At 36.6% G+C, this 16,140-nt stretch overlaps 1 protein-coding gene across 1 annotated transcript in view; it reads right to left on the bottom strand.

The window, feature by feature from the left end:
* Positions 1–6,771: 6,771 nt before the first annotated feature.
* The window catches only part of Vps39 (vacuolar protein sorting 39), a 106,589-nt gene continuing 97,220 nt past the window's right edge, over positions 6,772–16,140 (bottom strand). The window contains exons 15-17 of the mRNA XM_083114148.1: positions 14,547–14,681; positions 8,258–8,352; positions 6,772–7,185 (exon numbers count right to left, since the gene is read on the bottom strand). Coding sequence (XP_082970274.1) covers positions 7,122–7,185; positions 8,258–8,352; positions 14,547–14,681 — 294 coding nt within the window. The 3' untranslated portion in view covers positions 6,772–7,121. The remainder of the gene's footprint in view (positions 7,186–8,257; positions 8,353–14,546; positions 14,682–16,140) is intronic.

Genomic DNA, 16,140 nt, shown 5'->3' with positions numbered 1-16,140 from the left:
TAACCTTCGTATTTCTGGCAACACAATGTATGGTCAGCTTGCCATTGTACGAGTATCCAGCAATGATCATAAAACCTGTGCCAAAACTTTCCTTACATTCAGTGAACCATCTTTGAAAGTCCCTCGAACCTGTCGATCGATAAAAAATTGCACATGGCTTGTGACAGTGATCAAGATAAACATATGCCTCGTCCAATGTAACAAGGAACTTCCATTTTTCACCTGACAGGTGCCGCTCATAAAGCTTTCGACAGTTCGTGCGACGTTCCTGGATGTGTTTTAGCCAGAGCTTATGAACACGCCCCTTGTGTCGCTTTTTCAAAGCCAAATCGTGGTCAATGATGGCGCGCACTCTTCAGTGATGTTTGTAGCCGGTTTGCGATACTTCTCTGTGTGGCTGGATTCTCCCTGGTGACCAGCGCCCTGACATCTCGAATTGTAGCTGGTGTGCGGCTAGTGGCAGGCTGGGGATTGGCCTGTTTCTGCCCCGCAGGAATCATCCCACGCCTCGTCTTACCTGCCCCTTTCAACACCTGTGATATGCCATTTCTGGACAGAGTGAATCCACGCTCCTTGCACAGTTTTATAATGGCACTATCACTGTAGTTTACGTTGGAAAGTGCAGTTATGTAACCCTCCCAATATGCACTGATTTTCGGCGGCATTCTTCCCAATATGCAATGACCACACCTGTCACGCAGAGTCAACGGTCTAACGTGCCCACACGAATGGCAGCTTCATTCTCTTCATGCTTGGTGGTGCTGCAAAAGGTGTGCAATTTCGTCACCATAGATCGGAAACAACCTCTGTACTACATGTAAATAACAGTAACAAATTTTTGTTGATGCTTTTCAAGCATTCAGGTTCATCATCATCATACTGAAGTCTTTTTAATTTGTTAGCAGATACCATAAAGTACTTCATAATTCTATAAAATCAGTTCATTACGAATACAGGGTATCTACCAAAATAACAAATCCAAAATTCACGACTTTTCCTTGACCTTTCCATTTTTCTTAACATTTATTTAATCGCCACCTACTATGTATAGTTGGAAATTAAGAAAATATATATTTTTATTGAATGAAAAATCCCTACCCAAGGCTGGTAAAGATGAAAACTGAAGGTGTACTTTAACAAGATATTTAGACTTGCTTTAATTATTAATGTGTGTAAAAATTATACTATTTCAACCTGGGAGAATGGCCACATTACTTTATTTCATATTTTTACAAAAATGCATGCATAGAAGAATGCAATTCTTAAGAAACAAAGTGAACCACAACTCAAAACAATTTTAATTTCCAAATAATCAATTTTATCAAATCCCAGTACAGGTACATGACAATGTAAATTCACTAGACTGTAAAAAATAGCAAAAATTCTTGATCGCAAACATAATTGACCACCTCAGCTCTGATAATTAAATATGTTGCAGCAGACAGGGTTGAGGAGTACTGAATAATTGTTTCGGTATTTGCATTAGTGACCTTACTTTTTCAGTACTAGAGCAAATGGTGCATTTCTAATTTGCCATGAATAATTATAATGGCACTTTGTTACAGTTGTGTTACTTTGATAGACTAAGAACCGAATAATTTATTTTCCAAGACAAAACAGGCTTTGTTGCGTTGTTTTAAACTTGTCCATGTAAAGTTACATTAGGAAAACAAGCACTGCAGAGAGCAGACGTGATACATGTGTAAACAGTTAAATGTCATGAATGCATCACAAAGTAATGGTAACATGTTACTTTAGGAAGCAAAGTAATGGTAACATGTCACTTTTGGAACAAAGTAATGGTAACATGTCAATTTTCAAACAAAGTAACAGCAACACATTACTTTTGGAAACTACTATCCGTGACAAAAATATTGAGCCCTCGATGGGAGAAAAAAGTCAAATATACCTCATTGCAAAGCTACAAGTGTCTGCTTTTAGACAAAAGCAAGACAAAGTGATTTTAACTGTTTGTTTTCTATTCAGAGAAAAATGTTTGTAAAAGTGTAGTTTTCGTGTATTTTTTACATAAGTCGAATTCAATTGTGTGTAGCTTCATGTAAAAGCGTCATAAAAAATATGATTTTTTTTGTGATTGAAGCTTGTTTATGTGGAAATATATCAGCCAAATATAATGGTACAATCAGCTGTGGATCAACCACAATTAATGTTCGATTATGATGTTGCAATCTTGGAAATGGCCAGTCCAATGGTTATGAACTGCACATCAAAATGATGGCTGTAGAATAAAAATTAAATTTCCATATTTAACCTTTTGACGCCCAAGGCCTTTTTCACAAGTAAGCCTCTGGGTACCGAGCCGATTTTGAGCAAAATGCAGAGTTTCAATTAAATGAGTGTAGATCGGAAGCTAATTGCCCTAGAGAGATGAGTGATATACCGTTGTACGCGGAATGAACCAGAGATTCAGACTATATGAATTTTTTTGCAAATTCGGCGTATATGTGGCGGGGGGGAGGGGTCTAACTCTCAAAATTCCAAAATTTCGGAAAAAAAAATTTGGTTCCCCCATCCTCCTCCCAAAAAAAAGTACATGACAGTGTCGACATGCACATGGAAATGATCGCTGACATGTAAGGAACACAAAAATATTTGCATTATTATCATATGACCAATGTAACTTGAGTTGTACCCCCAAAAGGAATAGTCGGCACGCCACTGATTCAAGCTTCAAGATGCAGCGGTACCTTTAAATGACTATAGCTCAGAAACTAAATGCCCTAGAGATATGAAAGATATACCGTTGTACGAAGAATGAATCACAAATTTCGAAGACATATAATAATTTATGCACATTCGGCGTATATATGGAGGGGGAAAGGGGGGAATTCCCCTGAAAATACTTTTTTTTTTTAAAACAATGGGGTTTCGCCCCCAGCCCCCCGAAAAAAAGGATATGAAAAGTTCAAAATGCACATAGAAATTATCGCTGGCATGTAAGAAACAGAAAAATATTTGCATCATTGTCGTATGACCAATGTAACTTGAGTTGTACCCCCAAAAGGAATGGTCGGGACGCCACTGATTCAAGCTTCAAAATGCAGCCTTTCCCCCTTCATTTTCATGAAGACAAAAAAAAATGCAAAAAACCATTTCTGTTAAATACATGTGTTAGGAGCAATATAAAAAAATAAAATCGAAATTCTAGCCAAAAATAGAAAAGTTATAACGTAAAAACTACGACCTTGACACAGCGTCTCGATCGAGACGCTTGGTACCCCGAGGGTTACTTTTGGGTATCTCGTTCGAGACGCTTGGGCACCAAAAGGTTAATTCTTTCACACTGTACGAATTGAAAACAACAGAGAGAATTGTTTTTCTTAGCAACCAGTTCCCGTGCAATTCACATCGTTGCTAAGAACAAGTTAGCTTTGTTGCCAAGCGTCATAGCTTGCCCTTTAAACTCTGCGTGCAAGCAGCTTTGACATGGGAAATAAGCCGAAACAATGTGTTGCGCAAAGGAAAGCATTGTAGAGATGCCGAAATTTTCTTTTGTTACTTGTGTGTTTACGTTCCTGCCATGAATTATTGCCTGAATTCCCACATAGCCATAATAATTCTTACGTGCATTCTATTCAGGCAGTCACCCTCTCACAAATTCACATGTTTGTTCATACGCACAGTATTGAGTGATGGGGGTTACGTCAGCAGAGTGGAAAATGTATGCAAGGGAAAAGGGAACAACAAAAATTTGCATCGACCCAATATTTTATTGGGCGAGTTTTTGGAAGATGTGGTGAGAAGGAAGATACACAACTTTAATTATCCAGTTCAACAGAATCCATTATGAACAGCATTTTATACTTTTACCTTTCACCCATATTCATTGAAAATTTATTAGTTATTAGTAGGGAACGGAACTTTATGTGCTAAAAAACTCAGAAATATTTATTTTTTTATGTGTCATAATGTTGAAAATATGTGATAAAAACAGAAAAATATGTGACAAAAATTAAAAAAAAAACATTTGGTAATAAAAACAAAAATATTACATGCATTTTAAACACCTGAAATCAGTTTCTAAATGTTTACCTCTTAGCGAGATATTTTGGAAGAGTTTCAGTGGATCACCATAGTTTTTCCAAACTCTCCATTGTAAATCTGTGACGATTGTCTCTAAAAAGCATCTTATATTGTGAGAAAGATCGCTCCACGTCACAAGAAACAATTCTTGCATATTTGAAGCACGAAATGCCACTAATGCTGAACTTTTCCAAAGCTTCCTTTTCAGCTTCCAAAACACGTGCAATTTGGCACAAAGTTTGAAAACCTTGGTTTTTCCCAAAAATTTATGTACATTTAGACATTAGCACTTGAGGGTTAGATCCAGTGGGGGTAATATTTTCCCCCAATAGGATCGTAGACGAGGCGCCAGAAGTCTGCCAGCGAGCTTGTTCAAAGACAAAACAAACCTAACACACTCGATATGAAAGAGGTGCGGAGAATAAACATTTTTACTTCGAGGATATCGAGGTAGCTGAAGTCAATGAGTGATTTTATGTATATAAAATAAAAATTCGCCAAATATGTATTTACATACGGAAAAGTGGAAAATATGTGTTTTTATGTAAAATAAAATTTGCTGTGTTGACATATAAGGCTATGATCAGAATTTTGGCAAAAAAGAGGGTCTCTATCTTATCGCAGAAAAAACATTTATTTACCTAAAATTCCGTTCCCTAGTTATTAGTCCTTCTGTCTCTCTTAATGAACCACCAGCCCCTGTGGCGGAGTGGTTAGCACATCGTGCTGTGACGGCAGGGGTCCTGGGTTTGAATCCTGGCTTGGGCATGGACATTTGTGATGCATATTCATCAATTTCATCATATCATCACTCATCCCCATCTTCGCAAATTAGCCAAAAGTGGCACAAGAAGCGAAGTAAAATTAATCAAATCAAAATCAAAAAAATTAAATCTTTTAATGAACCTACAACTCCTTGCTTATTACAACAGTTACAGCTGTGAAACAGACAAAAATATAAAAGCAATATTTCAGTTGGAATGTATAGCAATACGTTAAATGCTGAAACCACCACCACTACTCGACATGATGATTAAGTGAATTTTGCGAGATAAACACAATTTACATGCGTTTTTGCTCGAAATATATTTTAAAATATTAGTTGGCGTGAAGGCTTCAAATGCGCAATTTTTTAAATATAATTTATATGCGTTGCTATCGCTAGTATGCACCTCGCTCCGATTCCCTTTCTTATGAAATCGCTGTCTAGACCAGGTGCGTTATTATTGTATACAGACAAGACTGGATCTCTCATTCACTTCATTCAAATCGTCCTCATCGAACATGCTTGCACTCAATATATCTGTTTAAATGTCAGACATAAAATAATACTGGGAAAATGATGTTCATATAAATCTCTCTTTAAGTCCAGTTTATGCACAGTTAGGCTAATCTGGACTGGACTTACAGTTTAAAGTGGGATCCAAACCACTATGTACCTCCACCGGGTATCGAAAGAGAAGATGTTCATATGAAGTTAACAGCTAAAAGACTCCACTTTCAATATGAGAAATATTTCATTCATTATTTGACAATACTTTTGATCTCAAAATTATATGTACAGTCAATTATGAACTGTATGGTGTTAAGTTCCCTGTTTGTGAAAATTGGAAGAAAATACTACACTTTTCAGTGATTTTTTATTATAGTAACAAAACAAAATTAAGATTAATTTTCAGATAACGCTTATTAAAAAGAAGATATTTGAAGCTTTCCAATGAGGTATATTTGACTTTTTTCCTCCCACGGAGTACAATTTTACAAGCTCTTAAACCGAGGGCTGAATATTTTTGTCATGGATAGTAAGTAATGGTAACATGTCACTTTTGGAACAAAGTAACAGCAACACATAACTTTAGGAAGCAAAGTAATGGTAACATGTCACTTTTGGAACAAAGTAACAGGAAACATTACTTTTGTAAGCAAAGTAATGGTAACATGTCACTTTTGGAACAAAGTAACAGCAACACATTATTTTTGGAAACTAAGTAATGGTAACATGTCACTTTTAAAACAAAGTAACAGTAACATTACTTTTTGCAACAAAGTAATGGTAATATGTCAATTTTGAAACAAAGTAACAGCAACACATTACTTTTGGAAGCAAAGTAATGGTAACATGTCACTTTTGGAACAAAGTAACAGCAACACATTACATTTGGAAACTAATTAATGGTTAACATGTCACTTTTGGAACACATTACATTTGGCAAAAAAGTAACAGTAACATGTCAATTTCGAAACACAGTAACAGCAATATATTACTTTTGGAAGCAAAATAATGGTATCATGTTACCTTCGGAAGAAAAATAATAATTGTAATGTGTTACTTTTGTAATTTAAACAATGCAGACAGCAGAGAATTTGCTGGAATGAACAATTTAACCATTTGAACATCACGTACCCTGAAGAAAACAAAAATTAAGTGGATCACAATGTTGGAGAGGATTATCTATTTTGCGTTACTTTTCTAGCCCTTGGGATATTAATGAATGACGAGATAATGAAATTGCTTATGTGTTAACTAGGATTCACACGTGGGATATCTGGCTTTGCAGTGCATTGCACTGACTACTGCACCACCAGACCAGATCCAGCATTAATATTATCAAGGAAAAAGTGTGTACATGTAATCTATTACTAACATGAAGCACTTGACAGTTATGAGGTTTTTGCACGAAAGTTGCATGAAAGAAATACCCCAAATCAAAACACAAAATATTGATAATTTAATTCATATTTTATTTTCTGATAATAAAGATAATATATTTCCCTGTTAACATGTTGATTCACAAATGAGCAATGCAAGTATTAACAGATGAGTACTGTACATGATCAATCTCACAAGCTGCACACGGACACAATATATACAAGTAAATATACATTAAATTCCCTCACACACACACACGCACACATGCTATGCATATAAAAGTGTAAACAACCTTGGCATTACAATAAACAATGTAAATTTACAACTCTTCTTTTCACATTATTTTCAGAAGGAAAAATACTGTGTACATTTATTTTAAAAATAAGCACTGTAGAGTGTAATTAACAGCTAGCCAAATTACACAAAGCTAGGATCTCCTGTCTTGACATGAATAATGTACAATATCTCCATTTGGGTAGCGGGCAAAAGCACTACAAAGAAAACAAAAAGATCATTAATTTATTGGAAATTACGTTAGAAAAAAAATTTACATGTGCAAAAATATATGTACTTATGTGAATTTCAAGAAATACCCTTCTCTGAAAAACTACCCGAATCTTGTAAAAAGTTTTTTATTTTGATACCAGATTCCTTGGTGGTTCAGTTTGTAGGGTGTCTGATTATCATATGAGAGACCCAGATGGGTGATCTAAGTTTGGGACTTTTCTGAACTTGACCCTGCATAAACCAGCTCTGGAGTTAACACAGTCACTAATACATGGCAGTTGAAAGTGGCTAGAGCATGGTGCTGATCACATCATTTCCAAAAATAGTAGATAATGAATATGTGGGAACCTACTTTCACATCCCGCATAGAATGGTGCAATGAGCATGGAAACTTTACCTTCTTCCCTCTGTTTTGTCACTGCTGTATAGATTTCTCATGCCATGAAATTCAACAATTAACAAAGGCTATGATTAACGAAACATACTTGTTCTCTAAAGTTCATCATCGCATTTTTTTATCACATTTGAAACACTCAAGCATAGTTTGGTTTATGGAACAGTAACATATGACCGCCAGGGAGAGAGTTGTTCTTTTGGTACAATTGCCTCTTGAGACAGATGATTTTAGTATCAAAAATGTATGTTCAGTACCAATGTAGACATTCAGCACCTTGGATATGTAATTTGAATTTATATCAAGACACATGTTTATTATATTACAATGTAGTACATGAAGATACCTTTTCAGATATAAGAATTTTTTTTGAAACATCACATTGCTGTTAGGTTAACAATTATGGGAACAATGACAGGCCAAATAATTGAAAGAAAGACAAGGAAATGGAAAAAATAAGAAAATGTGTCCTGATATAAATTCAAAACTATTACCTTCACCTTTAAATGCTTGTGAATAGTTTATGTAGCCACATGAATATAATAAGTTTTTGTTTCTTCAATGGCTGAAAATTTTTAATATGCAATCTCATATTCAGCCATTGAAGAAACAAAGTACTTATTAATATTAATGGCCTTTCTTTTTCTTACAAATAACCTTACCTTTGGTTTCCGAATTTCTTCTTGCACACTGGGCAGACATTAAATTCTGTCATTATTATGCTTTGGGATTCATAACATATTCTCTGGTCCTGCAGCTGTAACAGAAAGAATGTTATTATTTCTTTCTTGTCTGTTTTAAAATTAAATAATCAGATACAAAGGCTTAGAGTTCTAAATTTTTGGTTCATTATTTCAAACTTCAGATTAAAGTAATATTTTATTTTTTAAAACTCTGCTTTTAATTTGGATGAAAAATTATTATTATTACTATTATTATAGTGGATCTACAGGAAAAAGTAACGGTTATAACCAGTGTTCAGAAGTAGTGCGCTACTGTAGCTAACTACAAAATTTGTAGTGGTAGCGAAAGGAGGAGCAGGAGAATCTATCGCCCCAACTAGGTGTCGTTCCTAGTCCATTTTATGCACAGATATGCTAATTGAGACTGGATCCGAATCACTAGTGCCCCTGCCAAGTATCAAACCTGTGGCACTTTGATTACAAGGGGATAAAATTTCCACATTGTCTTCAGGGAAGCATTCCCAAAACAAATCTTACGTAAAGCATCAATGCACCCGTTGCTCATTTAGCTATACCAAAGCAGCATCCCCCAGCTATCTGCAACGTTAGAGCAAACATCTAACGAATTACGGGAATTATGGTAATAAATATGATCTATTTTCCAGTAAGTACAACTATCATACTAGGGGCTTCTTTTGAATATCCATGTGGTTGATTCAAGTTTTTTTTTATGCAGAAGTAGCGCAAAAGTAGCAAACATGAGTAGCATAGCGAGCTACTATTTGGTAAATGTAGCTGTAGCTGTAGCAAAGCTACATTTTTGGATGAGTAGTGGTAGCTGTAGTGAAGCTACTTTTTAAATGTAGCATTTTGATCACTAGTTATAACTCAATCTTATTCCATCATTAGCTAAACAAAAAGAAGAAATAAGTTATATAAGAATGCACTTTATGCGTCGAATGACATGGGTACTTGGGGGAAACCCTGGGGAAAAAAGGTGGTCAGGGGCGTGATGCTGATCACATCACCCCCACTCATGACCGGATCAAGAAAGTGTGGGGCGTTACCCCCACAACCCCTATACGCCTTCATGGCATGGTGCTAAGCACAGGGGAGCACTTTACCTTTTTTTTTACCTTTACTTTATGTAATTTTCCAGGAATTGTCAATTACAGAATTGAAATATGAGGTGTGTCTATAATATACGTGACTCCTCTCAATCACAGCATATACAGCGTGTCCCACTTATACGTATAATAAATAATAAAAGAAAAATTCATAACTTCTTAACAAACTGTCAGAATGGTGTGATTGTTGTTTCAATTTAAAGAATGACTCAGAATTTTTTTTTTTTAACAACACATTCAGTGGTAGCATGCGCTGTAGCCAGAATGTCTTGAAAACTAATATTATCAATTTCCAGTGGTCAGAAGTAGCGAGCTACTTGTAGCGTCGCTACTGTAGCTAGCTACAAAATTTGTAGCGGTAGCTGTAGCGATGCTACATTTTGAAAATTGTAGTTGTAGCGGTAGCGAAGCTACAAAATTCCTGTAGTTGTAGCAAAAATTTCGCTACAGCTACATTTTTTCTCAGCATTTTGAGGTGAATTTTGAATGTGGCAACAGCGTCAGAAAAAATCGACAGTAATCCTTAATTTTGCAGGAGGTTCATAGATACAGTCTATTACATGGAGATACAGATTATCTGGATTGTAGATTATAGATATCTGCGTAATTTATTTAATTAGTATCTGAATAATTCAGATATCCATATAATGATATGACATATATTAATGTATTCCTGCTAACACCTTCGTTTTTTTAGCTGCATCGTTATTTTGGGGAGAAACATGCCTCGTTTGCTGCACCACTGGAAAAAAGTGCCTCGTTTGTGTCACCCCCGGAACAAATCCTGTGGATATTCATGTTGTAAGAGATACCAAAATGTCATTAATTGCTGTGTAAGACACACCTTGCAGTGCAAAAACGAGCGATGGAATTTCCACTGCACTGACAAGGGAATAGTGCCTGCAATAAATAGCTCAGTACGTTAACAGCATTGATCATCGTCAGTATATAAGATCTCACCAGCAAGAAATTATTGTTACATGAATGATAGAGTTTCTGGAATTACAATTATTTTCGCGATAGTATTGGTTCACAAATTTTAAAATTACAATACGTTTAGAACACTCAGGTTTACACGAAAGTTTCCTCAATAATTTTATCATATTGCAAAACGTATGTACGAGTTATTGACTTTCCTGCATAAACGACAATTTTCTTTAGATAATATACATAGTTTTCAAATTTATGTATTTTTCCTAGTTTTGCGTCACTTTTCTGTAACTTTTGCTAATCATGACATCATCATCATCGTCCTTCGCTGTTTCCTGCCTCTGGCTGGGTCAGCATAGAAGTCAAGCCTCTCCATTTTTTCCTGGTCTTTCACGACTCCTCTCTTTCCAAGGTGTTCTAATCATGTCCTCTTCTCCTAACACTCTCCACTATCTGCTCTTTCCACTGACATCTTGGTCTCCCCTTGGCCTTATTCCCACTCCTTGTACATTGTAAGCTCTTACTGGTAGTCTTTCTGCATCCATCCTCTTCATGTGTCCGAACCATCTCATCTGTGCCTGATCTATTCTGTCCTGAAGCTTCACTACACCCACTGTCTGTCAAATCTCCTCATTTCTCATTCTATCCCTTCTAGTCTTCCTCAAAAGACTCCTTAAAAATGTAATCTCCACTGAATGCATCTTTTCTTTGTCTCTCTATGTCATTGTCCAAGTCTCTGCTCCATACGTAATTATTGGCACATATTATGTGTTATATATTACCTTCTTGCATTTCATAGGTACATCCCTGTTCCATATTAATCTTCGAATGCTTTTATATAGTCCACAACCCATTTGTCCTCTTCTGTTTACCTCCTGTTCTATTCTTCCGCTTCTCTCAATCATGACAATGAGGATGAATGGTTTATTTAATTATTCTCTTATATATAGTCGCTTTCTGCCACTTTCGGCTAATTGCGAGAACGAGAAAGAATGATGAATGATGAGCAGTGTGGGGAATGGAGGAGCAGGAGGATCTCATCCTCCCAACTTCGCGTCTTTCCTAGTTTTTTGTTTTGAGTCCATTTTATGCATAGATAAGCTCATCGAGACTGGATCCTAACAACTATGTGCCTCCGCTGGGTATCGAACCTGGGGCCCCTTTTGTAGTCAAAGGGCTACAGGTACTTTTCATTCAAAATGCTGACTTCATATCAGTCTATAAAAAATTAAATATTTATTCTCAAGAAAAATATGTTGATGTGAACATAAATACGTAATCCTACCAAATTTTATTTGTGTATAGTTGTAATAATTAATTTGGGTCACACCCTAATTGCAATATTCATATATCAAATTTGAATTGATATGCCACTTGCATAGGTATGGTATTCTCAAAAACTATAGTAAAAATAAGTAACTGAAGTAACACTGCTATCAAAATTATGACTGGAATCATGATAACAAATAACAGAATCTATTTACCAGTAGTAGGGGATTTTTTTAATACCCATATGGTTGTTTTCATTTTTTTATGCAGAAGTAGCGCAAAAAGTAGCGAAGTAGCGAGTAGCGAACAGGAGTAGCGTAGCGAGCTACTTTTTAGTAAATGTAGTTGTAGCTGTATGGAAGTTACATTTTGGAAGAGTAGCTGTAGCTGTAGCGAAGCTACTTTTAAAATGTAGCATTCTGATCACTGTCAATTTCTCAGTAGCTATTCTTCATGTGGTCGCCACAAGAAAAGGTGTTTTGTGTTTTAATGTTGTCTGAAGTGAAGTCTGTGACACTTGTGCAGAGACGATTTCGTGCACGTTATGGTTTGGGTGGTAAAGAAGTTGTTTCATCATACATTTCAATAAAGAAATGGGAAAAACAGTTACGCGAAATCGGTTCATTTCTCAAATCTCGTTAGAGACTTCCTGGACGAGCATTTCAATGGAAATTGATAGGAAGAGGTTCGGATTTTATTGAATGTCCCCCACGGTCACCAGAGCTCACTGTGTGTGATATTTTGTTGTGGGGGTGTGTTAAGGACAAAGTTTACTGTACACCAGTTAGAGATTTGCAAGACTTGCGTGAAAGAATTGTGGTTGCAGTAAGCAACATTACCCCGCACATGCTTCAAAACGTGTGGCTTGAGGCTGACAACTGGTTTGACATTTGCCATGCCACTAACGGTTCACATGTGGAAGTGCGCTAGTTTGCTTGATTTGTAAAAAAAAAATTCTGAGTTGTTACATGTTTGTACAAAGTTTGGACAAAAAATATTGGTAAATAAAAAAGTTGTGATTTTTCTTTTATTATACGTATAAGCAGCACACGCTGTACATGGCATTAGAGCTGTCCATAGTTATATAGTCGATTTTCTATCATTACCATATAGCGGCGTGTTTTGCGGTCACTTGACATTTTGAGAAATAGACATTAGTCTTCATTGCAAAGCAGTGGAGGTATTTTGCAGGTAAAATCATATGTAATTAACGTGGGTTAAAATGTTCTGGTTAAAAAGATAAGAAGTACATGACGAATGGCTGATTTGCTTTATTTTACTTTGCTATTCCGTCACTTATCACTAATTGTGAAAGATGAATTGATGAAAGAACAATCACCAACATATACCAGAGCCTTGGTAGTCGTCAAAATACAATCTAGGGTGTACTATATGAAAGAGAAGTTGTCATTTGGGTGCCTTTCAAATGGGTCACATGGTGGATTGTTAGCACATCGCACTACGATGTCAGAAGTCCCGTGTTTGAATCCTGGCCTGGGCATAGATGTTTGTGAGTGTCTATTCATCAATTTTCATTCCCATCTTCGCAAATTAGCCAAAAGTAGCACAAGAAGATAGTAAAATAAAGTAAATCAATCAATCAATCAATCAACTGGGTCACCTCTTACACCATGAAGTATATGATAAAAATGTGTGGATAAGTAGATAATAAATTTATATCTACGTTCTTATTACCATCTAACCAGAATATTAATGTTTTGGGGAATGAAAGACATGTAGCAAATTAATAAATCACAACAAAACCCTTATCTGTGAAACTTTTTTTCTATTATTATTAGTGCATGTTCCTTCAATTTCAGCAGCCACCAACACCATCCACAAAGTGAGCACATAATTGAATACTTCCTTTTAATGTATTCATCACAACACTTTAAACAGTTTCAGATTGCTTCCTAAAGTGCACCTGAAAAGCAACGTGTTTTGCATTTCGTCCACAGATCAACAATGATTTCAAAATTAACATTCATTTGGAAATTAATACCATCCTTATTGAGATGTTAGAAGGTGTCATGGTATATCTCCTCCTCAGGCTGTTCGAGTGAGAATATCATGAAGGTGTTCGGTTAACAGTCAGACATAATGCTGAAAATAGGAAACTGATTGTGGTTGTTGCAATTGTTGTCATCAAAACAGTGTGCTGTGATCCAAAAAAGTTCTAGGTTCATATCAGCACATCGGCATCCAAACAAGTGTTTCACGTTTCAACATGATCATTTCATATCGATACCAAAACCATGAATATGCTAAACCTTACTTTGAGATAAAAGCATTTAATATTCAATGTTCTTCAAAAAAATAAGTTTCACATTTCGATAAATATTGTCATCAGTAAAATGCACACTTACTTATGACTTTTTTTTTTAGTTCATACGAGTTAGAAAAGAAATGTCTATCAGCATAAGTAGCCAGAAACTACTACATCCACGGCCATGAAATTAGGCAGGTGGCAGAAGTTCACACCGTTGCCACATCGGAGCAAAACCCCGTGTGTTCAGAGGTTTAAGATAATGAACGATCTCGTTCTAGAATTGTAGATATGGAACTCCATCTGGTGCCTGTAAAGAACTTTCAATTCACACAATCACCAGCTTTGCATCGAATGGGACTTGAAAGTGCCCTGGAGAGAGGTTGATCTGACGCTCGAACTAGGCAATGCAGCCCAGTTGACATTGCCACACAGTGCATGGGAACCAGCGACTTTTGTCCCGATCTCGCTTTCCTTTTTCCACATGACGCACCAGTGCAATTCTGCGCAGCTGCCTATTTTCATGGTTGTGTGCTTAGGTGAGGAAAGACAAATTTCCAAATTGTGGTTTTGCCACAGGTGTGACGATATAATATATTGGTATGATTTACCACACTTCAAAAGTAATCACTACTACACTGATTTCCACATGTAAAATAATGTTTTATTACCTTACCTGCAAATTTTCAGCATGAAGAAGGCCCTTTAACACTTGGGTTTTCCTCCTTTCATTGAGTTTTTGTTGAAGGCTGGCTTCCAGAAAATGTCGTATCCTCCCAAGGGGCACCGAGTCTGGTAGGATAGTTAAGGCCTTGAGAAAAAAAAATATCTTAAATTATCACATATAATGTATATCATTGCACAAAAATACAATCTCACTTTGCCAATAAAAAGAGTTACCAGCTAAAATAAATATTAATGTACATCAGCAACAAACATTTAAGTAGCAACTAACTAACTCTCTAGCCTTCTTAAACCCAAATGTCCCGAATTCAATACCTGGTAGAGGCACATAGTGGTTCGGATTCCACTTTAAACTGTGCATAAAATGGACTTAAAACACCAACTCACTCAATCAATCAAACCCAAATGTTTATGCCTGCAGCAAGCACAAACCTTCCATGTGTCCCTATCCTGGGCAAGATCAATCCATTCTTTTCAATCCTTACCAATTTCCTTTAGGTCCATATGTATTTTATCAGGGGGTTTATGGTGAATAAAATATCAAGATATAGGTACAAAAACTGGGCATATTTTGGGATCAAAAGTGGTATCTAAAATGGTATATCGGTGTTAACATGGTGAATAAAACCCTAAATTTGATATAACTACTACAGCTCACTGCTCACGAGAAGATCCCTAAATGAGGGGTGAGGAAGTGCGGAGGGTCAGGGGAAGACCGGTCTATTTCCAGATTCTAGGGGTAGCAGGAAGTCTTCCGCTGCGGTCATTGTTGTTGTGGAAGTGCTTTGCGTGGGTGTTTAATTGTGATTTTTCGTGGTGTTCATGGTGTTGTAAGAGTTATGGCAGGTGTAAGGAGAAAAGGTGCTACTGTGCATAGTGAAGCACGTAACATTGTCAGCAAAGTAATTGACTTTTGCGATCGTGAATCTGAAGAAAAGCAATATTTGCTGCCAATTACACAGAGCACCAAGCGTGCATCTGCAGCAACAGGTTTATCGGAGCCGACAATCAAGAGGATTCGGAAAGAATCGCGTGAACGAAATGAGCGGTCACCGATGAGAAAACTAGTTTCCCCTGAAAAGGTTAGGAAAAGGCCACCTCACCGTAATGTGACTCGATGATTTAGACATGAATGTAATCAGGAATTCAATTCGTGACATGTACATAAGTGTAAAAAGTGTGCCGACCTGTGGTAAACTTTTGTCTGTCATACGACAAAAAATTAATTTCCCGTGGAAGGAGGATTCTTTGCATCGTTTGATGAGAAGATCCGGCTTTGAATGGAAGACCTGCAGAAACAAAAGGACAATTTTAATGGAGAGACCGGACATTGTGACATGGCGGAGCAGATATTTACGTGCCATAAAACGATTTCGGGAAGAGAATCGCACGCTTGTGTATGTTGACAAAACGGCTGTGGACACCAATCTAATATCAAACAAATGTTGGCAGTCAAATGATATTTCGGGTGTGATATCTAATGCAAGTTCTGCACATCGATTCATTGTTGTCCACGCAGGTTGCAGTAATGGGTTCATTCCCAATGCAAGCTTGATCTATAAAGCAGGCTGCTCCACAGGAGACTA

Source organism: Lepisma saccharinum, chromosome 28, assembly GCF_977018435.1.
Source record: "Lepisma saccharinum chromosome 28, izLepSacc3.1, whole genome shotgun sequence".
In the NCBI taxonomy this organism is placed as follows: Eukaryota; Metazoa; Arthropoda; class Insecta; order Zygentoma; family Lepismatidae; genus Lepisma; species Lepisma saccharinum.
The sequence above is the reverse complement of the archived record's forward strand: the minus strand, read 5'-3'. Positions and strand labels throughout refer to the sequence as shown.